Here is a 26,714-nt window from a genome sequence, read left to right as displayed (position 1 = left end):
GCCAAGAAACCATTGTATGACTCAAACAAAAATGTCATAGGCAGATAAAACAAACTGCACAAATGATGAGAAACGCAGAACAAAAAGGAATTGAAATAACAGGGATTTTTTAATGGGAGAGAATGCTGACTGTTTCCTTCTGTGCGTGCTGCTAAACCAACTAATTGTGATTTAACATCTCACAGAGAAATTATGAAAATATTGTTATATATATTGTATAAATATATAGTACATGGGGGAAAGTCTTCTTTACCCATAAAATCCACCAAGGCACGCGCACACACAAACACACAGATTCATGCAGTTTAAACACAATATCCGGACAATAAGAAATAATATGAGGAGGTAAAATAACTTTATTTGGCCTACGATGAAGGGAATGATAGGAAATAAATAAAAAGGAGGTGGATGGAATGTATCGATACAATATTTCACCTGTGGAATACAAAGAACAAGCAAAGATGTAGTGCAATCATATATCTAATGATCATCCGTCAGTTCTACAACTGCAGGGAAACTCTACTCCCGCCTCTCACACCCCACACCAACCGTTAGCAAGCAATTCTTGTTAGTGACAGCGCTCCTGGAAAAGTAACGTCTGTACCCCCACATCAAGGGGCTAGGCAGTGTTTGATTACCCTCCACAGTTCAGATTAGAAGGCATGCGTGTGCATGTGAGGAACGCTCAAACTCCCCCACTCCCCACCTCCAAAGGTGATGGCCGTCAGCCCCCGCTCTGAATCCAGCTGCCGAAGGCGCTCTGTTGCCATTTCTAGGGTGTCTTCCAATTGGCACGTCAATGTCTGTGCAGTTAGAAGTTCTTCCTGAAGTGCTGATGTGCGTTTTATGCTAAATAGATTTGTGCAGATAAAGGCAATTTGTTGTTAATATAAAAATCTACAGCACACACTCAACATACAGTAATGGATGTTCCTTATTCTTTCATTAAATACAGAATGGCTTTTTCCAGCTGTCTAGCAGATTTGGAAACCAATATTTTTATCAAAGAACACGCTCGTGTCATGTTTATTAAGTATTTCAGATAAGGAGTGCTCTTCACACTTGTACAGACAGCTTGAAGCCTATGAATAAAAGGACGCAGAATGAAAATGACCCCTTATGCAACTAGAAATAGTGGCCATGGGACTACCATTGCACACGTGCAGTTGCCGATAATCTAGAAGTTACTTTAATAGATTGATTCATTGGTGGATGCAAGGAAAATGACATGTAAGGGCTACTGTTTGTCTCCTGTGTATACAAACAGCATATATAGGTTTTGTTTAATTTTTTAAAAATGTCTGAAACCATAAAACAATGTCACATGAAACAATGTCAGCACCAAGTTTTAGTGCTTGGAAATAAAAATATGCTTGCTATGAATATGCAAAGGCATTAGTAAATATATAGTATACATATACATATAATATACATAACCCAACCAAATGGAATGAATAGTCAGCGCATCCTGCTGCACATTATACAAGACACACAATGAATTATGCATCAGAAGGAACTCTGCTCACCTGTCTGGGTCAGAGTGAAACTGCACCAGGCTGCTGTAAAGCTGTTTCTCTGCATGTAATGCATCATTCAGCCTGCTTCTGTCAGCAACAAGCTCCTCCAATAGCTTTGATAACTACAATAGGCAACAGAACAAAAGGGCATTGTATAACGCATGGCTTATTTGAAACCTGGAACACACAGCTCTACAAATAATGTTAATGTAAGAAAGCTGGCTAATACATTCACGGATGAATGCTGTACAATTCCCATATTTATGAAATCCGTTACACTGCTTTTAGAAAGTCTGAAATAGCACAACAGCTTTACATTATTACTACTGCGTCCTGCAATGTTGATTAAAAACACTTTTAAGCTTGCAGCATGGAACAACTTTTAGCTGATGGGGAACAGGGTGCACTGCAATTCTAAGATTAGCCTCTGTGAAATTATTATTGACATACTGGCAAAAGCCCTAATTGCTGTGTCTCAGTGTGGCTTGCAAGTGGTTGCTAAAAAGCAAGAAGACTAAGATACCTTCTGGTAATGATCTATTCCATGCTCTGGTTCTGGCACACCTGATATAGCCAATTTCTCCTTCAAGCTTAGGACTTCTTGGGTAAGATGCTCCACTGTAGGTACCTCCTCTGGATCTACCAATTGCATCTGCAGATCCTAAACACCCAAGACAAGTGGATCAGGCATTTGTAATATTCAACCATGCCAAAGAGAATGGGAACTATAGTAATATATAGGTACAGAAAGAGGATTAAACTTATTCTACCTCACAATGCAGGAAAACCTTACTATCTATATTACAACTGCCAACAGCTGATGTCCGTGTCCTTACAATTAACCTCCTTGTTAAGAAAGCATCATCAGATAAAGTGAATTAGCTCTCTAATGTTCATATAAAATTGACGACAAACACAGTTCATAAAAGCAAAGACAACAATAGTAAGGCATGCCTGCTTGTGAGTGGTTATTGGGATCAAAACAGAGACGCACATTTCCCTAGCATCTCTAGTTAAAAGCTAGTACTGGGTCAAATGAAAGGCTACAAAAGGTAAGGCAACACTTGTCATTTCTTGTTTCTCATGCACAGTTCACCTTGATTAGATCCTCTTTTATCTGAATACTCCTGTTCAAAGCATCCATGTCTGCTGCTTGCTCCTGCAGCTGCTCACTTTGCTCTCTGATAACAGACTGCAGAGCTGACACTTCAATCTGTTAACAAAAACAGATGAATTTACATCTCTGGCTTCAAGAAAATAGCAAAAATTATGGAGACTAAATGACAATAGTGGATAAGAGGGTAGCATTGAAAAGTCTCACTTGCAGCCTAGGATCCCTCAATAGGGTACATGGTATATTTCATGTCTGCTCAGGGGCTGATTATTTGACAAAAGGGATACATTTTCAGTTTAGGGTTCTATAAGTAATTTTCCTAAAGGAAAGACTATAGAGGCTTTATTCATGGAGAATTATATTTTAGCTAGCAATAAAACAATGTAAACATTTTATACATATATATATATATATATATATATACCTGATTTTCTCTTTCCTTTCTCAGAACAAGCTGCAGATCATCTTTGGCTTTGGCAAGTTCACTCTCCAATGCTTCAGTTTGGTTACTCTGTGCAACTGCTAAAGAAAAGTCAGCAATCATTAAATGCACCATGTCTTTCAGGTAATGCTTAACTGATAGGCCTTCTGAGAAAATATCTACTTCTATTGTAAAATAAGAAACTGTGTCCCAAATAAACAAATGCATTGCCACTACAAAAAAACATAATGGTTACTCATTCTAATGCAGTATGGTTACGAATGGTTAATCTTCCATGATTTGCTTGCCCATTATGCATATCTAATTACTGCAATGGATTTATGGACTTGCACCTATTTAATGCTATTTAATGGTACATAAGGGGGTGCAAATCAGTACTTTCAATTCAGTGGGAGATTTAAGGATGTTATTTCCCTCCAACTCACCTGGATCTTTCAGATCTGCAGACAAAGAAGTCACACATACTGAGATTGGATGATCAGAAAGTGGCTTGGCTTTCGCTAACTGCTGAAAACAATAATACATGTAAATGAATTATATTAGACATTAAAAGTCTAGAAACTGGTTGCTGATGATAATGGGTACAGCAGAAAGGTAGAGAGCAGTGTGTTTTAGTCATGATCCAGTGCCCTGTTCGTGCCAATAGGAGAGCTTTATTTTTTGTTGATCCTGTGTCCCCCAGAAGTTGCAATGAGGTAAAATATACACTTTCAATGTAACATACTTTGGCATAAAATTTATTGTGTACATATTTATGTGTAAAACTTTCCTGCCTCCTGGACGGTGAAGCATAATCCCCATTCGTTCCCTGTACCCCCTGATGTGAGAAAACTTGATTTGTGGTATACATCAGACAACTAGAACTACCTTATCAGTATATTGCAAATCCTAAATTAAATTATTTCTTGGATTTAAAACAAAAGACTCTGGTATAACCTTTTCAAATGCAGCAAGAGGAGCCCCACAAAGCAAAGGTATCGTCTGTGAATTTTGATGGCTTACGGCAGCCACACAAGGGCCAATTCTATGGCACATTGACAAACTGGACTAAGGGGTGTGTCTGCACGGGGGCGGATTCAATGCTTCCAGGTGCAGGCACAATGAGAAGAGTTTTCAGGCTTATGAGCAGATACTACTAAATCTGGTCATTTGGCATTGATTAGACCAGGAATGTCCAATAAAAAAAAAAAACACAGGTTTACCTTAACTGTTTTCTGGCATGCTGGAGACTGATCCATCTCTGAATTCTGTTTTTCTTTTAGAGCACAACTTTTACAGACAAACCACTGACCCATTTTTTCTGATGCCATCTATAATAATAAAATGAAAATAGAGTTAAAGCTAGAATTTTACTTTCATTATATTAATTAGAATGATATTGTAATTAATGTTAAAATCCTTAAAAAATCGCATTGCTGAAAAGTGCCCTTCCCTTATTCTTTTCAACCCATTGTTGACAAACAGCAATACCTTGGAGCAGATTGCCTCAAAAGTTATTTTAGGGCTGTGGCACACGGGGGAGTTTAGTCGCCTGCAACAAATCTCCCTTGTCACAGGCAACTAATCTCCCCGAAATGCCATCCCACCACCAGTGGGATGGCATACGCAGAGTCGCGATTTCCTGAAATCACGGAAGTTGCTTTGAGAGTAAACTTCCGCAATTTCAGGAAATCTTTTACAGATTATGCCGGTGGGATGGAATTTCGGGAAGATTAGTCGCCCGCGACAAGGGAGATTTGTCGTGGGCGACTAATCTCCCTGTGTGTCTGTGTGTCTTAAGGTTTGATCTGGACACAGGAAAATACAATTAAGACCTGCTGTGTTTACAAACAGCTGAGCAATTACATGGGAAAGCCCCCTGTAGTTTGAACATTCCTGTTTTCTAAGGCTCTCACACTGCACAACATGTAAGCAGGACACTTAGATAAGGAAGCATAGTGAGGGTTTCTCAAGCTGAAAACCGACCTCGGCTTTATGTGCCAGCTGTACTTTTAAGTACAGATCAACGGTGCTGGGAATGGAGCAGTTCCACTTTTCTCAGCCTCAAATAAATGCAGGCTGTGAGCAGTGGAGCCAACCCTCCTACAACTGCTGTTACACCAACCTCCCATAATCTTCCAGGAGACACTGACCTGTGGTTTGCCAGCTGTTCCTAAGCTACGATACCGAACAGCCTAAAGTTTCAATACATAGGAAATATTTGCAAGACAATTCATATCATAAGGACATGAATCTCCAACTCCAATCCCTCATTACTAATGTCTTCTCAAAAAATCTTTCCACCTCCATAAAATGCACTCTGTTGAGTGTGTATACCTGAAGCAGCAAAGTCAAAACAAGCCTACAAATGAAGAGTTGCTAGTTTACTTACGCTGGTAAGAAGTTCCTCCAATTCTCTCATGTGTTCATCAGCCTGTTGGCTTCTATTATGAAGAGCCTCCTGCAGCATTTTTTCCTTACATTCCAGACATGCTTGTAGTTCTTGTATCAAGTCAAAACTGCCCATCTCAGACTTCTGTAGGAAGGTTGCCATCATGTCCTGTAATATATATATATATATTATTGTCAATGCTAAATGGGTTATTTACAGTGTCAGCTACTACAGTAAATATTCAGATGCATTAAAGATGCATATGTTCATTAAAACCCCGCCACATGAACCTTAGGTGCCTTAGGTCGCAATGGGACAACGTGTTTGATGCTGGTGCTTTGCCACAACATACTTTGTTTTAGGTCTGGAAGGCCTCTGCAATACTTGCTCACCTGAATTTCTTTGCTCCGATCTTGCAGAGCTTGTTGCAGTTGCTGGATAATCGAGTCTCTCTCTTTCAGAGAACGTTGATTTTTCTCTTCCATTTCCTGTTTCAGCCATTCTAGGTTCTTATATGCTGCTGAAATGTGTTCCAACTCCAAGTCTTTAGACTTCATAAGGTTATCCAAGCTCTTAAATAGAAGTATTTTGATTATGAATATCATGATTTAAGAACATAGGTGCTAGAATGAACAAGTGCAGTTTTCAATAGCAACCAATCAGATCTTTGCTTTCATTTTCTAACTCTAAGGATAGCCCCCTCAAACCAGAAGTACACTAGATACAACTACATGCCTTTAACGGCTTTGAGAAGCACATTCAATATTTGTTATGTACAGTGAAATTAGAGATGAATGTAGGACCTTTAGGAATCAATAGATAATGAAAAACACACTGGGGGATTCAATTGGTACAGAAGAACAGATTTTCTGTACTGCTCACCCTCTGACTTTTATTCAGAGGCAAGGAATATGGGACAGAACAACTAAAATAGTGGCAACATTCTCTGCAGCTCTGACCCCAGGCCAGTGTGTTTTTTAATGAAGACTACCAGCCAAGGGTCCCAGATTAAAGATCAGAATCACTCGTGAGTGCCTTGGCAATTGGCAAGCCCACTGAAGTTGGGTCTCATTCCCCTATAAGTATACTTAGGAAATTTCTGACAGAAACAAAGTAGCTTATCTTGAGCAGCCTTTTCTTTTGAATCAGTTACTGCCAAATCTATATATAATCACTTACTGACATTACAGAGTACAGAGCAAATGCACTTATTCATAGATCTTACAGAACAAGTACGTTTGGGCTCTCAAAGACTGAGACAGACATGGGGTCCTTAACAAATAACAATACATGAAATTAGATTCCAGATCCAATTCCATAAAGGAACTAGGTAAAAACCTACATTTATGGTTTCCTCATTGCCAGAAAGAACACTTTGCAGACGTTCTAAGTCACGCTGTTTTTCTCGTATTATCATTTTTAACTGTTGGATCTCCTTTTCTTTCTCTTCCAGTGCACAGAATTTATCATCCACCGCTTGCTGGTGAAAAGGAGAAGCAACTTTATTAGGCATATGGAGTAGTAAGTAAGCCTGAAAATTCTGAAATTCTGAAACCTGAAATTCTGTACACTAATTAATGTTTGCATTCATCACATGACCATACAGATAGCAATGCAAACTGCTGTGTAGCTTTTAGCATATATTAAACCCATCTCTAATAAATACTTCACAAATCGGTCATTCTACATACTTCTAAAGCAGCATCTCTGTCCTTGATCCTCTGGCGTAATTTGTCCAGCATGTGCTCACTGCCTCCTGGGTGTTTCCCCAAGCTCTGTTGGTATTTCAAAAGGTCCATATACTCCTGTGGAAGAAAAATCATAGGGTATATTAACCTAAATGATCCAATAATAATCATATGTATTTTTACACTCAGGATAACATCAGAAATGCTCCCAGCTAATAACTTTGGCTTGAGCCAGATGAGAGACTTTTATGCAGCCAGCCAGATGGGTGGCAGAAGAAAAAACGCATAAAAAATTATGCTGTCCTTTAGGCAGTGAAGTTTACTGAACTATAACTCCAAAATATAGTCAAGCCATGCTGGACATTAGCTGTTCTGACACACAACTCCCTCTAGGTAGTGTTCTTGGAAGAAGATAATGAGCAGGAGCTGTTTAATGGCTATGACAGGTACTACAGTCATTCTAAATAATGCTTCCCGTTTATAGCAGACGTACCACACCCAGTGCACAATGCTCCACCAAATGACTTCATTGATACAAAAGCTCAAAAACAGATTAATAAGCCGCAAAAGCAAGGACTGAGCTCAGGCTACCCTGGGGTGCATTTAGTTATAGCGCATTAAAAGCTATGACTATATCTCATGGGTCAGTGTGACATTAAAAGTAGCAAATATTTTACCTAAGCTACATTAGTGTTCATTTCTTACCTGCTGCAGTTGCTCCTTCTGCGCCAAGGTTTGCTGAAGCTTCTGGATACAGTTCTCCTGGGCACGCAACTTTGTGCATTTCTCCTCTTCTGAGTTCTGAAGGAGCTGGCTTTTCTCCTGCAGCTCGGTCTGTAGCTTGTGCAGTACTCCATGCAACTCCTAACAACACATCACACAAGAAGTTTTCATTCCAGATTTAGCTTTATTTAATTTTACTGGTTTCTAATGGCAATAGAAATACCTTGTAGTTGACACTAATATAATCCAGGACTATATGCTTCTATAGGACACTGATCTGATTACATGCAATCTGGAACCCCCAAAATCATAAAATTAGACAATGTGCATGATCCTAATGCCTCACCATGTTTCATCTATGGCTTAAAGCAGTGTAGTTTTGTATGAAACTATATTGCCTGTAATTTACTTCTCACCTCACTTGATTATAAAAAGGAATTAGACACGATTATAAACAGCACTTCAACAAACAATCAAAGAAAGAATGATACATTTGCGACACAAAATGTTACGTCAAGCGCACCAGGCTTTGTACACCTGAAACCTGCATGTATATAGCACTGCTAAGCCATAACTGAAAGGATAATTTGATTTCTTGTAGAACATATAACCGCACTAGATCTAAAATTACCTGGTTGTGCTTCCAAGTAGTCTCCTTCTGCTGCTGTCCCTCAAGTAAATCAGCTTCCAGCAATCTCTGAGATTGCTCCAAGTCTGTGAGTTGACGCTCCTTCTGTCGGAGGGTCCTCTGTTGCTTCTGCAGTTCCCTCTGTGTACAGAACAAAGTGTTCTGGAGATCCAACAGCTGCAGCTGCTGCTGGGACGGGGTCACCTGGGAAGCCTGCAAAATCCATTCCCCATTTATTATATTACTACATTTCTTTCTAATGACCCAGGAGTCACTTTCACAAACTGATCTCTTGCCAATACTGCCTGTGTATAACAATTCATACCAATTGAAGGGGTGTCAATTTATGAAAAAGGGCAACATAAATTCATGATATATGTACTTTTACTTGGAGTTTTCAAGTGCATTCACCTGGCAACAGATACTTATGGTGCTATAAAAGAGACCGGTAGAAAGAGTGAGTTATGTATATGATGTTGTTTTATACTTAAAATGGAAGGTAGGTGTCTCTCCTTTCTATGCAACCTCATCCATAGTAACATAAGAGGTTCTACAAGTGAAAAATGATACAGCTACTTATCTATTCATAAACTACTCACCCACAGTAGCACAGAACATGTGAGCATTCTGAAATGAGTTAACCATTGTCCTGCGGTTAAATGCACACATAAGAAGTGTCCAGCCTGACCTATTTACAGAGTGTGGCATCTAACCATGTAGGTCCCCAAAAAAAACACCAAACTAGGCATTAATAATAACAAAAAATCATGTGAGATAATCAATTAGGTAACTCAGTTAAGAAGACATGTATATTTAAAGCACTTATGAATTTAGACATTTTAAAGGAGACATATCCTATAAAAATTATGAATGTGCCAGTGAATTATACTCCTCTAGATATAGAAGGATTGGGCTTAAAAAGTAGTGTTTCTGACTGATTTATTGAGAAATTCCGCAAAAACCCCACTAGCCCGGCCCACCTGTTCCACTTCCTGCTGGCTGAATTCTCTGGATGAGCTGGGGAGCCGGTGGCCCTCCATACCCTGCACTGTAGGATAGGAACCAATCAGCAGCTAGGCTGACCTGATAGGGAACTGAAGCCTGTCTGTGCTTGTGTGAGTGCAGGGCAGTGATTGGCTCTCCCCCTCCTACTGTACTTCTGGCAGGGACCGTTAGGACACGCCCACTCTTCATTTCAAACTGGGACAGAGAAGTGATAGGAGGATCTATAGGGAGCTCCAACAAAGGGGCCATTTTTACAAATAGGATTAATTTTAAGCACAAAGGGAAACCAGCACCGTATATTATTCATAATTGCCTACAAAATTAAGGTTTTTCCCATTTATCCAATATGTCTCCTTTAATTTATTTATTAGTAAGCTATGCTTCCTTATCTGAGAATAACAGAGGTACAGGTATGGGATCCCTTATCCGGAAACCCGTTATCCAGAAAGTTCCGAATTATGGAAAGTCCGTCTACCATAGACTCCATTATAAGCAAATAATTCTAATTTTAAAAAATGGTTTCCTTTTTCTCTGTTATAATAAAACTGTACCTTGTACTTGCTCCCAACTAAGATATAATTAATCCTTATTGGATTCAAAACAAGCCTATTGGGTTTATTTAATATTTAAATGATTTTTAGCAGACTTAAGTAACGGAGATCCAAATTATGGAAAGATCCCTTATCCAGAAAACCCCAGGTCCCAAGCATTCTGGATAACAGGTCCCATACCTGTATTTATAGTATGCTGGAAACCAGTGGCATAACTTGGTATCAGCAGGTTACAGGGGAAACTGAGGAAAGAGGGGCCGTGTAAGGATCCAGATCCCATCCACACACCTGACTTTACTGTGATACAGAATAAAGCAAAAACCAAATACTGTATATACTCGAGTATAAGCCTAGTTTTTCAGCACCCAAAATGTGCTGAAAAAGTCACCCTCGGCTTATACTCGAGTCGGGTCCCATGGGTCCCTCCAGACTAGCACCCCTCTCCTTTGTGTGCAAATTAGGCCCCCCGCAACCAGACCCTCCAGTGCCCTGGCCCGCTCTCAAATTCATCTTCATCTACCATCCTCACCTGTCCCATTCTGCAATAGACATTGCACTTTATTTTCTATATAAACTATATATAGTTTTGAAGGATTTTAACTCTTTGTGTTTTAGCTTGGTTGCTGATTGAGCTAAGTTATCATTGTTGATACCATATTGTTTTTGTTGACCCTCTTCTCCACATACAGAGCTTATTTACTGTTTTTCTTTGAATTAAATATTTAGTGTAATTTTATTGGTATTTATTTTGATTATTGAAACTTAGCAGTAGCTGCTGCTTTTCCCACCCTAGGCTTATACTCGAGTTAATAAGTTTTTCCAGTTTTCTTAGGTAAAATTAGGTACCTCGGCTTATATTCGGATCGGCTTATACTCGAGTATATACGGTATGTTGTTACCTGTAATTGTTCAGTTTGGCTTTTCTGTAGCATATTTTGAAGTTTCACTATGGTATCATTGTGTCCTTCAACTATATGGTACAAATCCGCAACCTAAAAGAAAACAAAAATGAATATGTTGATTGGCTAAAGCATACTACCTCTAAAAGACATTTATCGATACAGAGTCCTAATTAGATATTGGTTGTCAATGCAGTTGTTTTGACACCATACATGGGCCCGTAAGCTGCTGTCAAGAGTGGAGTATTATCATTTCAGTAAAAAATGTTATGATTATAATATGGCTTAATTTCTAGATAACATTGGTTATATACACATCCACAGTTGTCCAGATTTGAAGCTTATTGCTGATTGGTTGCTTTGGATTACTGTGCTCAGGGCCCAAAGTTCTTTCATTTGTTCACTGTTTCTGTCTGGGTACTTCAAGCTAAATAAAGTACATCTATTTGACCCATTATCCAGATTGCTCAGGGGATGTGGTTTTATATTATCTGGAGCGTCATGCCTTAAGGATACTAAATCATATATGAACATTGCAAAAAATCTAGTTTGATTGTTTTGTCATCATTCTGAATTCATTATTACAGAAAAAAACAATTACAAGTGAAAAATGTAAAACATATAATGTTAGAATATAGTGCAGAATTTCTATGATAAAAAGACAGATGTAGCCAGCTGTCAATGCCTTACCTCACTGTCTCTGCTCTGCAGAGTTTCTCTTAGGCTTTGGATAATGCGCTCTTGATTGCAAGATAGTTCTCGTGCAGAGTTCAACTCTGCTGTCACCTGATGCAAACTCTCCTGCAGCATCTAGTGTAATTGCAGACATGTCAGACACCCACGCTATGGTAATATGGGACAAACCATTTTTTGCTTAAAGGACAAGGAAAGGCTAAGTCACTTGGGGGTGCCAAAATCTTAGGCACCCCCAATTGACGTTAATCGCTTACCTTGTACCCCGGGCTGGTGCCCCTGTTAGGAGAAAACAGCACCAGCTGGGGGTACCTGTAGCGAGCGCTTCCTCCTTCCTGCATTGTTTTGCCGGGACCCCACCACAGGCACATGCGCAGTAGAGTGAAAAGCCGACTTCTCTGTTAAAGTTCAGCTTTTTCACTCGACTGCGCATGCGCGCACGTGCAGGAAGGAGGAAGCACTGCAGCTACCCCAGGCTGGTGCTGTTCTCTCCGAACAGGGGCACCAGCCCGGGGTAAAAGGTAAGCGATTTAAGTCACTTGGGGGTGCCTAACATTTTGGCAACCCCAAGTGACTTTGCCTTTCCTTCTCCTTTAAAGGGGTTATTCACCTTTAAAACAAACTGTTATTATTATAGAGAAAATTTGCAATTAGTCTTTATTTTTTATTGCTTGCGATTTCTACAGCTATCAGGTTGCTAAGGTCCAATTTAACTTTACAACCAGGCACTGGTTTGAAAGACAGACAAAAATATAAATAGAGTAGGACCTAAATACAAAACATAAGTAATATATAAGTACGAATAACAATAAAACTGTAGCCTCACAGGGCAACAGTTTTTTGGCTGGTGGGGTCATTTAAAGGCTTCAAAGAGTCAGACGAGGAAGGCAAACATTCAAAAACTATATAAAAAAAACAAAAAAACTAAATACCAGTTGAAAAGTTGCTTAGCAGAGGACATTCTAAAACATACTAAAAATTAACCTGAAGCTGAACCACCCCTTTAAAAAAATCACTATTCTAAACTATGTGGCTTCTTGGTGCAGCACCATAAATGTACAGTACCTTGCACTAAATGGTTCTGATTTGTTTTTATTGCAATTAACTCGAAATCTGGATGTATTTGTTATAGGGGATAAATGAAAATTTTAATTTGGAAAAGACTGAAGGTTAACATTGCTGTTTCTGTGTTTAGAAAAAAGACTGTATTCCAATAGATACATAATATAACTTAGAATGTCCCATGTAATGGATACCTTATTGGAGGCCTCTGTTTCCTGGAGTCTTCCTTGGAGGGTCTGCAGGTCTGACACATGCTGAGCAGATAATGCCTCATACTGAGATACATTCTGATGTTGCTTCTCAAGCAAATTCTGCAAAAGGTAACAACATATTTAACATGTGCACTACCTACAGAATGTAACAGCATGCAATATAGGGCAGCCACTCCATGTTAAAAGATACATTTTGTTTATTAGTTACTTATGTTTATATGCGTGACTCAACTAGTGTTGATTGCATAAAACCAGTGTAAAGCCGAACAGAGTCTTCTAAATGCTGCCAGTCTGCATAGGGGCTACCAAATAGCCAATTATAGCTCTTATTTCACCCCCAGGAACTTTGTCCATGCTTGTGTTGCTCCCTGACACTTTTTCCCTTTGAATGTGGCTCACACAAATAAAAGGTTGGGGATCCCTGCCCTACCCTATGCCTACAAACTACCTCCAATGTTAAAACTGGCTGCTCCTCTTGTTTTTCTACATAATAATTCTAAATAATCCTAAACCAATCTTCAAAGTATTCATATAGCTATTCATTATGCATCCTTACACTAATGAAAGAACACATTTGTTGAAAAGAAGGTTTTGAAAGTTGGTTTAAATCAGAAAATGGTACTGATTGGCTATTCTGGGCAAACAACCAACAGTAACAAAAATATTTTAAAGTTTCAGGAGCTGCTGCGCTTTTAGACTGCACAATGTCTGCCTTGTAATGAGTCAGGGGTGTGACGAAAGGCCTCTTTATTATGATCTCCCTGGGGGCATGGTGTACTGCCTAGGAGACCGAATGCTGTTTTCCAGCAATGTTAATGGGGAATTAAATGATGCAACATATTTCTTAGAATGCTTTTTGGTAATGGAGAAACTGAAGTAAACATAAGGGATCCTAATATTACCCACAAAAACAGACGGCCATCACTATTGCAAAGGTGTAGCTCAGTGGAAAGTGAGTGGCACAGCCTTTGTTACACAAACAGGAGTTGATTTGATACAAACACTAGCCAACAAAATCTTTGTTAATTAAGAATTTGCCATATTCCATTCACTTCTAACAAAAACTTCCCATTACAGCCTAAATAGCAATACAAAAAAAGAAGAGAACCTGATGATATGCTGGCTTTGAAAGTTTTATGGGTCAGTCCTTTTCATTCACAAAACGATATTACCTAATTAAAATGCCTATATACAGGAGTTTGGTTGAGAGGTGTTTGGTAAGGGAAGTTGTGTGTTTCTTTATAGAGGCCATTCAGAACTGCTTGAAGCTAAATGCTTTTTTACCTGTTATATAATACAGAGCAGTGGGTCTCCATGGGGCCCTATAGAATCTGCTACAGACAGGCCAGAACAAGGTAATCCAAGACTCTGTGATTTTAAACAGTCTAAGGGCAATGGCTCACAAAGAGATTCATCAAGGAAAAGAGTTGAACCAAATAATGCTAACAAATAGTAGAAATCTTTTTTAGGGTAAGGGCTCTGGCACATGGGAGATTAGTTGCCTGGTGGCATGATTTCAGTGAAATCGCGGAAGTTTCCTCTCAAGGCAACTTCCACGATTTCACTGAAATCGCGCCGCCGCATATGCCATCCCACCGGCGATTTACATTTTCGCCAGTGGGATGGCATTTCGGGGAGATTAGTCGCCTGCGAACAGGGAGATTTGTCACGGGCGACTAATCTCCCCGTGTGCCAGAACCCTAAGGCAGATGACAGATGAGAAAATTAGTCGCCCCATGATTACTCTCCTCTAGGAGTGGCGACTAATCTTCTCTAATGCTTTCCTATTAACAAAAATGTAAGTGGCAATGTAAATCGCTCATTGTTGCATTTTATTGATCAACATCTACATTCCTTACTTGCTAATAAGCGCAGCTCTTGTGTAATTGCAGTTCATTTGCAACATCAAAGGCAAAAATGTTGTGTTGTAAAGCTTAAAGTACTGGTAAGCTTTTTGCCTTGTTATTTTTGTTGCAAATTTACTTAACGTTCACATACAAGCAATATTTGTCTTTAAATAGGGCAACAAATAAAAAATATCTTTTGCAAAACTGTTATCTATTTATGAAGCTGAGGCCAAGTGCTTTTATGGTAGATGACATACAATTCCTAAAGAGAGTGACAACATCTGTGATGTCACTGTTATCTGATTTCCAGGACGTTAGGCCACTAGGAATTGGTGTATTCATGTTGTGGCTGATTTCTGCAAAGTTTAGGATGTAGCCAATATACATATGCTCAAAGGGGACGCCAAAATGTAAAAAGTGATTTGTGGGCCACAAAATGGGCAGGGTTTGTGTAGGAGTGGCAAGATTTGGCTGGATTGTGGGTGGGCTTTGCCATAGCTAGGAAGTGGCCATGGATGTCGCTGTTCATGCAAGGGGCATATTTTTTACCTTGGGGCTCCATTTTTCTTGTTGGCAGGGCACAAATCCCAGGGGGCCAAGGTAGACAGTGGGTTAATAACTGGGGCGCCGTAGGGAAACGACCTGCTAATTTAGTAGTATGGGAACTCATAATTACCAATAGCAGATCCTAGTGAGTTTAGGATGCAGCCAATGTACACACAGCAATCTAAATACTAGTGGGAACATAGCAAGGCATGTAAGTAAGCCTGTTATGCTTAAAAAGTTGGACTCTATTGGGAAGAAGGATAAAGCCAAGTAAAGTAAATTTAGGATAGAATTCAGCCTAACCATTACCCTAATAATAAACCCAATGCTGCTTTATAATATATATTATATTATATATATATATTATATATATATATATAGAATCAGAATCTAGCCCGTTATGACAGACCTCTAGTAAGGATATATTAATCTTAAATGGATATATTAATGCATAAATAATGCATATAACTGTCTGGTGTAGAAATTGTTCTACGAGAAGGTGCTTGGGAAGGAAAAGCGGAGGACTTCAGTGGACTGCAGGAGCATGACATACTTTCAGGCAGCTGAAGGGCCTAAATGAGAGTTTCAGGCTGATCAAACTGAGGCGATCCTCCACTGATGAGAAAAAATGCCTGTGACCACCGAAACGAACCCTGCAACTTACTGCAATTGTCTGTCCCCATGCACATGGGGCAGATTTTGGACAAAAAAAAGGAACATTTGAAACAGATATCTGGCTATAGAACAGGAGCTTTACAATTTTGCACATTTGCCAGTATATATACCTGTGTGTGAAGCGGTATATACTCTTCATAGACATCTTGCCATAGGTCTTGCACATCATAAAGTTCAGGCACAAAGTCCTGAGCATTACTGGGAGGGGATTCTGCAATGATGCCCAGGAACCCAAGCCCAGGCGAGGGGGTGGCAGACAGGCCACTGGCCACCATGATGTTTGGTTTGAAGTCATGTAGCCTAGACTTTACAGGTATCCTGCAACCACGAGGGATTTGTACAGGCTTGTAGTTAAACACTTTAGCCAAAAGAAAGGCAAATTCACTTCTACTACCATTGACGGGGGAGTGGGCAACATGATTAATGGAGCAGTAGTCACATTTAGCATCATCCCCAGGAGGCTTGCAGGGTTCCTCCTCTTTGTGAGAGGGAGTAGCAGCAGCATCCATGTGAGTAGCCAGGGATTCAGCAGAGGAACCAGAGGACAATCTGAGCCCATCTCCCTCTGGTGGTGCCTTGGCCTCTGGCAGTGGCTGAGGTGGCGGCTGGGTGACCATGGTCTCCTCAGTGCAAAAGCTGGCAGAGCCCTTGGTTGAAGGGCCACATGAGGGGCTCCGGGCCACTTTCCTGGGTACCTTACAGACTGCTTCATAGTCAGAATCTGCCACTCTCAGGCCGGAGCAGCCACGGCAGCGCCTGGGTCGGACTCCCCCGGTGTCAGTGTGCTGGCAGTGCTGCGGCTCCTGGCTCTGCTGGTCCAGCTCTGCCCAGTACTCATAGCCAGAATAGGCGAAGTCCTCCTGGAGCAGAGCCGAGTAGCGCACATCTGGCAGCTCGGATATGTCCACTGTGCCGCCCTCTGCCGCTGGTCTGCTGTCTGGCCCGGTGTCTGGCCCATCCTCCTCGCTGTTATGCTTCCTGTAGAGGCCGGCCAGGCAGTGCTTGAGGCGCTCCTTCTCGGAAATCAGCTTGTGCAGCCGCTCAATGGATAACGCCTCGATGCGGGCGATGACAGTGTCAAAGCGGCACATCCGCTCCAGCATGAAAGCGCACTTACTGCAGGCGAACTCGGCTCTGCCATCGCGGGGCACCTCCCTGCCCAGGACGTGACACAGCAGCACCTGCAGGTTGAGCTTCGAGGCGGTGTGAAAGATCCAGCGGCGCTGATTCCCGCACAGCTCCCGGCCGCAGATCCGGCAGGACTCCTTCATTATTACTCCGGCCTTTCCCACATGAACTCACTCACAGCCAGCCTGCCATTCCTGCAGCATGTACCGAGCCTGCGCAGCCAGCACTGTTGCCAGAGCAGCACCTAGCTGCCTCCATGTATAATGAATGGGGCAGTGCGGGGAGGGCACGGCAGCCAGGTTACATAGAGCTGTCACTGACGTGGCTCTTTACCAGCTGTTATTCCTGGGATTCCCGGGCTAGCGCTATCCCGAAGCCTTTCAGCCAAACACCCGCACAGAGAGCGCCTTCATTCCTCCCTGCCGAGCTGTCATCAGCCGCAGCATCTCAGGTCCCCACCCATCTGGTACCGCTAGCCGGCTAGAGCTGCTTCCCTGTCTCACTCGCAGGCAAGATGGAGGCTGCTACCCGCGCAAGGGGGGCCGGGAGATGTAGTTGTGAGGGGATCCAAATGCCGGGCATGCGCAGTGCCATTAGCACAGTTTCCCTTTTCCCCTAGTTATTTCATTAAAGCTGTGCGCCTTGACAGCGTATCTTACTTGCCCAGAAAAAATAGAATTATTTCATCAGACTAAATGACAAAGCTAAATGAAGTCTGGTAAAAAAACAAAACATTCTGTGCTATAAATCATGCCATATCCTTGTCTTGACTGCTAAGGTAACTCCAAAATGGAGAACTGCGGAACAAAAATTGAAACAATTGAAAAAAACTAAGATTATAAAAAATGAAGACCAATTGAAAATTGTCTCAGGATATTACTCTCTACATCATACAAAAAAGTTAACTCAGAGGTGAACAATACCATACCACCCCAAACTTTGGCATGGCCAGTCTTGTCCATGTGAGGGTCCCTGAGCAATGTGACCTATCAAACCTTGCAGAGGTTGTACAAAGATTGGGCAGGCTTGATAATGTAGGAATTAGTAAAACCAATCAAAACCCAAATTGCTTATAGAAGAAAAAACACAATTCATATCATGGTTCCACTAAAGTGAAATCATATAGAATTTAAGGTTGTTGTAAATACAAAAAAGCCCAAGGCCGGGTGGGGGGGGATTCATTTAATAGAGGCCTCTGTATTGTAATTTAACAGCATATTATCTACTGCTAAAAAGTACTTTTGTCCTAGTTCACAGGCGGGTGCATTTGATTTCTTTTTACATAAAGATATTTTTGTCTTTCCCAAGCGCTCAGTAAATGCCCTGAGAGGCTCTCATAAGCACTCATTCAGTGAACACCCTGAATTTGATTTTCTCTATGCAGGAATCTGGTTGGCACCAATTGTAAAGATGCAGTGCACCATGGCTGTGTTTAAAGATAAGTAGGTAAACCCACACAGTATCTAAAGTCTGCATTAGAGAATGTAGCTGGCTGCTTATGGCAATCACAACCACATGCAGCAGTCCGTAATACCACACACCCTTGCCCCTGGCAGAATAAGCTTTTATTAACAAATGTAGCAGAATGTAATGTTAGCTGTGCTTTAATCCTCTTAAATAACACACAGGGTCAAAAAAGGATAAGAAAGAAAAAATATACACTTTTAGCATGAAGGTTATTTGTGTTGGAAGCCCCACACACCACCAAATTGTATATCCAATAAACTGCTTTCTGGGATACTAATGTTCAAAAATATTATAACAACCACCAAAATACAAATATTAAGGGATTTTTGAAAAATGAAATAGAAGCCAATGTAATGTCCCTTTGATTGCAAGCTAGAAAAGCATATAGATTATTTCCTTGCTTATATAACATGCAGAAGAAAACATGCAGAAGATAACATGCAGAAGAAAAGCAATGTTCGCCTTCAAGGCGCAAGTGAATGGTGCCTCTGAGAGCAGCTGAGAATACAAAATAAGGGATTAAAAAAAAAAAAATCTAGACAATTTTTGTTGGACAAGCAGGATATTCATTGTCACAATGATACAGTAGTTGTGACAGAATACTGATCCACACTGACATCTAATTGTTATTTAGGGCACGGGGGGATGGTGACGGGGGATGTGTATGAAACTTAATGGGAACATATAGCCTAAAGCAGTGCTGTCCAACTTCTACGGTGCCGAGGGCCGGAATTTCTCTAGCATACATGGTGGAGGGCCGCTAATGGAAGCCAGTTTTGACCACTCCCCCTTTTGAAACCACACCCACTTCAAACCACACCTATTTTATCACAATGGTGGTAGCACAGCAAAATCCCAAATGCTTGGTCCTTACTGTGTGGATATCAACCATCATTCATATGTGAAAGAATTATGTCATATTAAGATATACCCTTAAATTCCATATGCCTCCTCCTCCCCTGTGGATAGCAGAGCAACCCCCAGTACATAATTACACACCTTAGGGACCATTTAATGGCTATTTCCAACTGCTAACAAACTCCCACAACAACCCCCTGCCAGGTTCACCTCCCACAAGCAGCATAGGGCAAGCAGAGTATGGCACACACAGGCAGCACTCTGCCTGTCCTATGCTGTCTGTGTGTGCCATACTCTGCCTGTCCTACCCTGCCTGGGTGTGCCATACTCTGCCTTCCCTATGCTGCCTCTGTGTGCCATACTCTGCCTGCCCTACCCTGCCTGTGTGTGCCATACTCTGCCTGCCCTACCCTGACTGTGTGCCATACTCTGCCTGCCCTACCCTTCCTGTGTGTGCCATACCCTCCCTGACCTATGCTGCCTGTGTGTGCCATACTCTACCTGCCCTATGCTGGCTGTATGTGCCATACTCTGCCTACAGTACCTATGTCTGAGGTGTGAAGAAGTGAACAATGGGAGTGATTACAGTCTGAGCCTGAGGTGTGAACACTGCAGGGGGTGAACAATGCAGAGATAAAAGGTGTGAAAAACACAGGGGATTACATGATTAAACAATACAGGAGGATTACAGCCTGAATCTGAGGTGAGAACCATGTAGGGGGGCAGTTAATCTCAATACTGATACCATTTAATGCTTACTCAAAGGTAAGCCATCAAAGCAGCCAGACAGGTGGGGGGCCACACAGAGGGGGGTCGCGGGCCGCATGCGGCCCGCGGGCCGCCAGTTGGACAGCACTGGCCTAAAGCATAACTGCTCTTAGGGCCGTGACAGACAGGGAGATTAGTCACCGCGCAACAAATCTCCCTTGTCTCCCCAAAATGCCATGAGAGGAAACTTCAACGACTTCGGTGCTGTGTATGCCATCCCACCGTCAATTTACATTATGGGCAACTATGCTATTTACATTATTATTATCTTACAGTGCTATTTGTAACCAGATCGCCCCCTGTGGTTTGTTCTGAGCAAGGGCTGAGCAGAAAAACAAAAAAGTTCATTTAATTGAAGTGGGAAGCTTCTCCTGACAATATCTGATCATTTTTAAAGCTCAAAGTTATAGGAGCAACAGAAAAAACCTGATATAAGCATCAAAAGATGCTTTGTTTTTCAGTGAAATTAGCTTTTGTGGTCCTTCCCAGCTGAACAGCAGAGGGCACTCAGGTTATGTTTCAGCTATTTTTTATTAAGTTCTAGTTATATGTGTGCTAGCATTTGTGCCTTGTTTAACTATATATTAGTACCTTGAGCAGCAGATCAATAAGGAAAGGATGCCAACCAATCATTACCTGCAGTTCCTGCTGAGCCTGCGTTTTCTCATCTTGTAGTTGCTGGAATAGGAAATGAACAAGGTATAAGGAATCCTGTGCTTGGTTATACTCGGCACCTAGTGTAGTGAAGGTTGCATTGTCCATTCCCTCACTGTGTGGCAATTCTCTGCAACATTTATTTTGAATCTGACAGAATAGGTTACATCTAGCAAACAGTTGCTTCTAGGGTTGCAGCCATGCAGCCTTCACAGTTTAATGAAAGAAAATGGGCACATATAAAAAAGATTTGCTAAACAATAAGCTGTAATTGCTATAGTAATAAGGGGGAGAGTAATATGGTTTTCATTTTGGTTTCATTTTTGGTTTTCATCAAGAAGTGAAACTGAAAGTTAGGCTCCTGAGCGTTTTGTTCTTTAGTTGGATCCATCTGTACAGTCATAATCCATAGATCTGGGAGCAGATTTACTAAAACCCCAAATGGGGAATCATAAAGGTTACCCAGCCATTGTCTGTTGCTAAAAACTTTCCTGACAACAGCACACAGCATTGCATTAAATTCAACACAATTCAAATGAATGGGGGGATTCTTAAATCAGTTCCAGTTCATATTATGAATGAAAACATCCTGTTCATAATATTAGCAGAAAGTTCCATATTCACCCTTGCTATGGTTGCACTGATTCAATGGCTGCTATGCTGTTGGGCAGCACCAGGTGGCATTACAGAATCATTTTCCTGCACATCTGCCCTGATTTTTTTTTTTACAAAGCACAAGGCCAGATCAATGGCAGCAGTTACTATATATGCAGGGAAAGAAGAGCATGGTGTGCTAGGCATGATATTTAACTTGCCTAAAAAGCATTCAGAACACGGGCAAATATAGTAAATAGTGCAATAAATATGAAATCATGGATTACAGTGGTGTGGCTGCAGTATATTGCCAGGTAATCAGCACATAAGGATCTCCACATATATTCATCCCAGTTCTGTCTAAGCCAGTTCTCCTCTCCCCACCAAAGCTAACTGACAAACATTTCACATTTTCTTTATCAAAATATGTTTAATCCTCCCATGCCCGAGACTCCTATACGTACCTTAAACTCACAATCCTTATGCTGCAAAGAAGCTTTTAGGTCCTGTACAGCCTGTTGTAGGCTTGGGTCCTGCTGATTCATTAGGCTGTCATTCTCTTCTTTAAGTTGGTTTATTAGGGAATCTTTGCTGTCGAGCAACAGTGTCAGCTGCTGGATCATCCTACAAAGGGACAATAAAGTCAATTGCAAGTGGTCCAAGATTCACAAAAGAAGAATCAGTCATCACACATATGAACTAAAAATCAGTTTTGTGGTTAAAAACAGATATTTAAAACAACTGGTTCTAATTGTGCCTGATGACTGTAACACTTAATTCACCCTGCTTTTCAATAAACGATCCCTCTTCTCTCATAGGCTATTCTTTCATATAATGATTATTGTCTTGATGTTGTTGCCTGTAATATGATTTCTGCATTTATTTTCGAAAATGCTTGACCTTTTTCCGATTCACTTTGCAGACTGTTTAGGAATTCATTGATTGATAGACAGTAAGCAAGTTCATATCTACCTGTCCTTCTCAGCCAGTGTGGTGCAGTAATTCTTTTGCAAGACCCTGGCTTCTTGCATCTCCATGGTGAATTCTTTTAAGGTAATCCTTAACTCCAGACATTTCTCCTTCTCAGCTTCGACCAAGGTTGACATTCGATCTGCTTCATTTTTTGCAAGTCTGGCTTCCTGGAGTTAGTAAAAATATATATCCATAAAATCACAACTAGGTGAAGCGATGGAAAATTAATATTTTTCTCTGTAAATCATATTAATCTGCATATTTGAGAGCTGCCACCTGGGTGTTCTAATGTGCATATTTGAAGCCTTGTCCATATCCTGTAATACAATAGTCCACTAGCTATGTGACTGGCCCAGCAAAACCAAGAAAAGTTGGTCAGTGCCCAGAGTGAAGGCCAGTTAAGGTGTGATTTGGGGTGAATGCCTATTTACTCCTGAAAATCTAACTTAATATTTATAGTAACTTTTAGGCTGAAAACCTTTTTTGTTTTAGATATTCATGGAATTGTAGCTGCAAGGGTAATGTTTTGAAATATCTGCCTGTTATATACCATGGGGGCCCTGATCAAATGTTGTCCCTCAAAGGTGGGCTGGAGTGGAAAGAGTCTGACAACTGCTGCTGTAATTAAACGGTGCCACTTGAATCTAAAATGTCCCACCTCTTGAAGAAGCTGGATCTTGTTCTCCAGGAGTTCCTGGACTTGCTCGGTCTCCTCTTGCTTCTGCTCATACTGCCGCCTCAACTCGGCTTCATTGTAGCTGGTCAAGTTTTCTGCAGCAGCCCTAAGAAGATACAAAGCAAGAGCATCAATATACCTTGTCCCATACCCTGGCTACAATCAGCTTGATTTGCCTGGGTGCAAGCTTTTTACCAGTCACCTTCTACCAAAAGACTCCTCTTAGGATTTGCTGTGGATTGCCCATGATGCTTAATTTATTGTTATCAAAAATCCATGGTTTTATGGATCACACAAACATTTTAATGGAAAACTTATTTATATAACATTATTATATAAACAGGAGCTATCACTAACCGCCTCTTTCTGAATTGATGTTAATGGTAATTTGGGTGCAGGCAGAAACACAGAATCTTCAATTCCCACAGCTTCATGATCTAATCAAAACTATAAATAGCAGAGCACTTGCGACCACCTAGTCTTTTATAGTTCCCACAAGCTTTAATAAGGCTTAACATTCCTGTTTCTGGGAAAACAACCTGATGGCATGAAGCTTTCCACTAGACTATTGCAGATAATCTGCTAGTGCTGTTCCATTACTGAGGTTGAAACTAGAGCCATTATTCATATAGGGAAATATAATATGTAGCTGGCATTGCATTTACTCTCCTTTAAAGCAGAAGGAAAGTCATAGTCACTAGGAGTTCACAAATGTATTTACTGGGGCGTCTAACAAATTGGTACCCCAAAATGACTATGAATTTCCTACTCCTTTAACCAATTATTATGGCATGGGAAGCTGTGCAAACACAATGCATCCTTCCATTTATTTATATTCATACATAAAATATGAGCTGACAAACTATCTTCCTCAGCTGGGATATTCTCTATAGACTACAAAAAAACCTCCACCTATATGTGACCTTCAGTCCCACTTTTGAAACTTTAAAAGAGTAGTCTACCTTTAAAAAAACATAATTTTTCAAACAGGAAATCACAAATAATGATGTTTTTTTCAATTGCTTTTAATGTGTAAACTTTTAAAACAACTGAATGTAAAATTGTTCTGAGTGCTTTTGAATGATTTTAGTTTTCAAGATAATAGCAGTTTTTAACATTTCTAAAAACTTTGGGCGACTTAGTGATGCATATACCTTCCCACTGACTGTTCACATTATTGCCAGAGGGAAGATATTTTGGGGAGATTTTTTTCCCCATGGTAGCAGAGATTTATAGCGGGCCACTAATCTCCCCATGGAACATTAGCCTTACAACTTGAAATTCATTTCTCGCATTTCTGTAGTGGAGCTGAGCAATGTGTTAAAGAGGTTGATCACCTTTAAATGAATTTTTGTATGATGTAGAGAGTGCTATTCTGAGACAATTTGCAGTTGGTCTTTATTTTTTTATTGGGTTATTTTTTTGTTTTTTAAATTATTTAGATTTTTGTTCAGCCGCTCTCCAGTTTGTAATTTCAGAAGCTTACCGGTTGCTAAGGTCCAATTTAACCTAGCAATCATGCAGTGGTTTGAAGAGACAAGAATATGAATATAGGATGGCTTAAATAGAAAGAGAAGTAATAAAAAGTAACAATAATAATAACATTGTAGCCTCACAGAGCAATATAAAAAACAAGGAACAATTTAAAATTTTCTAATAGAAAATACTATTCTATAACATACTAACGGTTAACCTAAAGGCTTTCTTAAAAAAAAAAGTAAAATACAAAAAGCCATTAAATAATTCATATGTTTGTGCTCTACAATTAAAAATACATTTTTTTAAGTGAAGAGTCCCAGGGGTATGTCTGAGGTTGTCTAGCATCAACAGGGTTGATGAACTTGTCCAACACAAACCACACCAAGGGCATAAGAAATGCTACAGAACACCAAAAGAATAACAAAGCATATCTGGGGGCTACAATAGGTATGTGCTATAAAACAGCTACCCTGCACTTACATCTTATCTGATCATTTACCCTAAGGTTTAAGCAGATGGAGGTGAGACCCATAATACTTCGCTCCTATCCTATTTCAAAAAATGGTTTTAATTCACCCCCTTTTATATAGCATTGCCCCCAAACATGTGTGTAAGGGCCAAATAGGGTTAATTGTCATACCAGAAGCTTGGCTAATAGTCTCCCAGTAAGTCATCTGATCCTTCTAAATATCAGCTCATGTGTTTCTCTTCTAACACATTTCCATGCTGGGCTTCCCCTCTCCTCTCACGTATTGCTGTAATCTGAGAGGATGCCAGGACAGTATTTTTAGACCAGTTACACCTTGGGTGCACCAGATAAACCAGTGGCACATAGCTGGAAAACTCAAACAACTCATGCTTGTTTGTGTGACTACAGATATACCATTGCAGATTGCAGAACTTCAAACTATGTATGAAAACAGTTTTCCAAAATACAAACATTCCATGAGCAAACTGTTACCTAATATTATAGCTGGTTGATTTGTTATAATACTCCAGAAAAAGGTTAACTTACTGTGTTTTTTATTTTTTGTTGTGTGATACATGACAATGATTTAGCTGACTGACTGGCACAGATAGATGAAGTTATTACCATTAGCCATCTTGGCCACACAAGTATTAGAGTGGATTTCAGGCAGAAGACTCCATTAATAAATAACTTACATCCAAGTAAAGGGAGCATGATCTGCACTGGAGCATGAGCTAGAGCAAAATTCTCTATATTCCAATATTTATTTTACAAATCTAAGCAAGGGTCAGTGCATCTTTCTACGATTAGAAATAATTTCTTAGGTGCATGACAGTCAGCTGAAGATTGGCAGAGCATAACTCATATCCACAACTAAAGGTTATCCTTTTTGCCAGTTTGTTACTGGCCTTACCAAGAAAAAGTTTGGCCTGCTGACAACCATACAAGAGAAATAAATACAGTATGTTCAGATAAGAGCAAAGGCAGGAGCCCAGATTCACATGCAGAGAAAACGTACCAGGTTTTATCCAGGAACTGCTGCTTCTCAAGAAGCTCTCGTTTTAGGCTTTCAACCTCCACCTTAAGTTCAATATTCTGTGGATAAAAAGAAAATTAGTGTTAATAAAACAACTTATAAAAGGCCTAATTATCATTGAGCAGCTACAAAGCTTTCTCTAGTCAAAACTCTAATTTTGCTATTTCATATCCTATAGTTTGTCAGCAGAAGCTTTCCTAAACTTTCAGCACAGTTGCAGCTGGGAGGAAGCATGTTTGGATGCAAAAGGCTCTAAATGTGTCCATTTTAGTGCAACTGCACTTGCACTTGTGGTTGTAAATGAGGCATTAAAACACTCAACATCCCTCCAATAGCCAGGTAGAATTGGGGTGCTTTCAGTTGTAGTCTAAAAACATCTATAAAGTTGCCCACCCAGACTCTTGGTACTTCTGATGAACCAGTTTTTTAATTATTGATCTAATTAGGTGTCCTCGCCATCCACCTTTTTTTTTACTTTTATCTAGTTTTTACATAAAATAAAGCCATAAAAATGTAGGGATCCATAGGGTTAAAATGCCCCTATGGCTTTAAACTCTACCACTTCCTAGTTTATGCTGTTACTGGGCAAAGACCCATGTGTCTAGTTTATAGTTTTGCATATGTGCCATATTGGTTTACA

General features: G+C 40.4%; 1 protein-coding gene across 12 annotated transcripts in view; it reads right to left on the bottom strand.

Moving 5' to 3' along the window:
* pde4dip (phosphodiesterase 4D interacting protein) overlaps window positions 1-26,714 on the bottom strand; it is an 89,091-nt gene that overhangs the window by 24,219 nt on the left and 38,158 nt on the right. For 4 of the 12 annotated variants that reach the window (XM_031900285.1, XM_031900291.1, XM_031900292.1 and 1 more), the window contains exons 1-17: window positions 16,084-17,646; window positions 12,888-13,004; window positions 11,629-11,748; window positions 10,939-11,031; window positions 8,487-8,696; window positions 7,838-7,996; window positions 7,136-7,249; window positions 6,787-6,924; window positions 5,837-6,016; window positions 5,445-5,612; window positions 4,276-4,383; window positions 3,499-3,580; window positions 3,056-3,153; window positions 2,614-2,730; window positions 2,041-2,178; window positions 1,527-1,639; window positions 707-849 (exon numbers count right to left, since the gene is read on the bottom strand). In XM_031900285.1, the coding sequence (XP_031756145.1) occupies window positions 707-849; window positions 1,527-1,639; window positions 2,041-2,178; window positions 2,614-2,730; window positions 3,056-3,153; window positions 3,499-3,580; window positions 4,276-4,383; window positions 5,445-5,612; window positions 5,837-6,016; window positions 6,787-6,924; window positions 7,136-7,249; window positions 7,838-7,996; window positions 8,487-8,696; window positions 10,939-11,031; window positions 11,629-11,748; window positions 12,888-13,004; window positions 16,084-17,244 (3,259 nt within the window). In that variant the 5' untranslated portion in view covers window positions 17,245-17,646. 12 annotated transcript variants of the gene reach the window in all.

The sequence above is a fragment of the Xenopus tropicalis genome, chromosome 4, assembly GCF_000004195.4.
Source record: "Xenopus tropicalis strain Nigerian chromosome 4, UCB_Xtro_10.0, whole genome shotgun sequence".
Classification (NCBI taxonomy): domain Eukaryota; kingdom Metazoa; phylum Chordata; class Amphibia; order Anura; family Pipidae; genus Xenopus; species Xenopus tropicalis.
The sequence above is the reverse complement of the archived record's forward strand: the minus strand, read 5'-3'. Positions and strand labels throughout refer to the sequence as shown.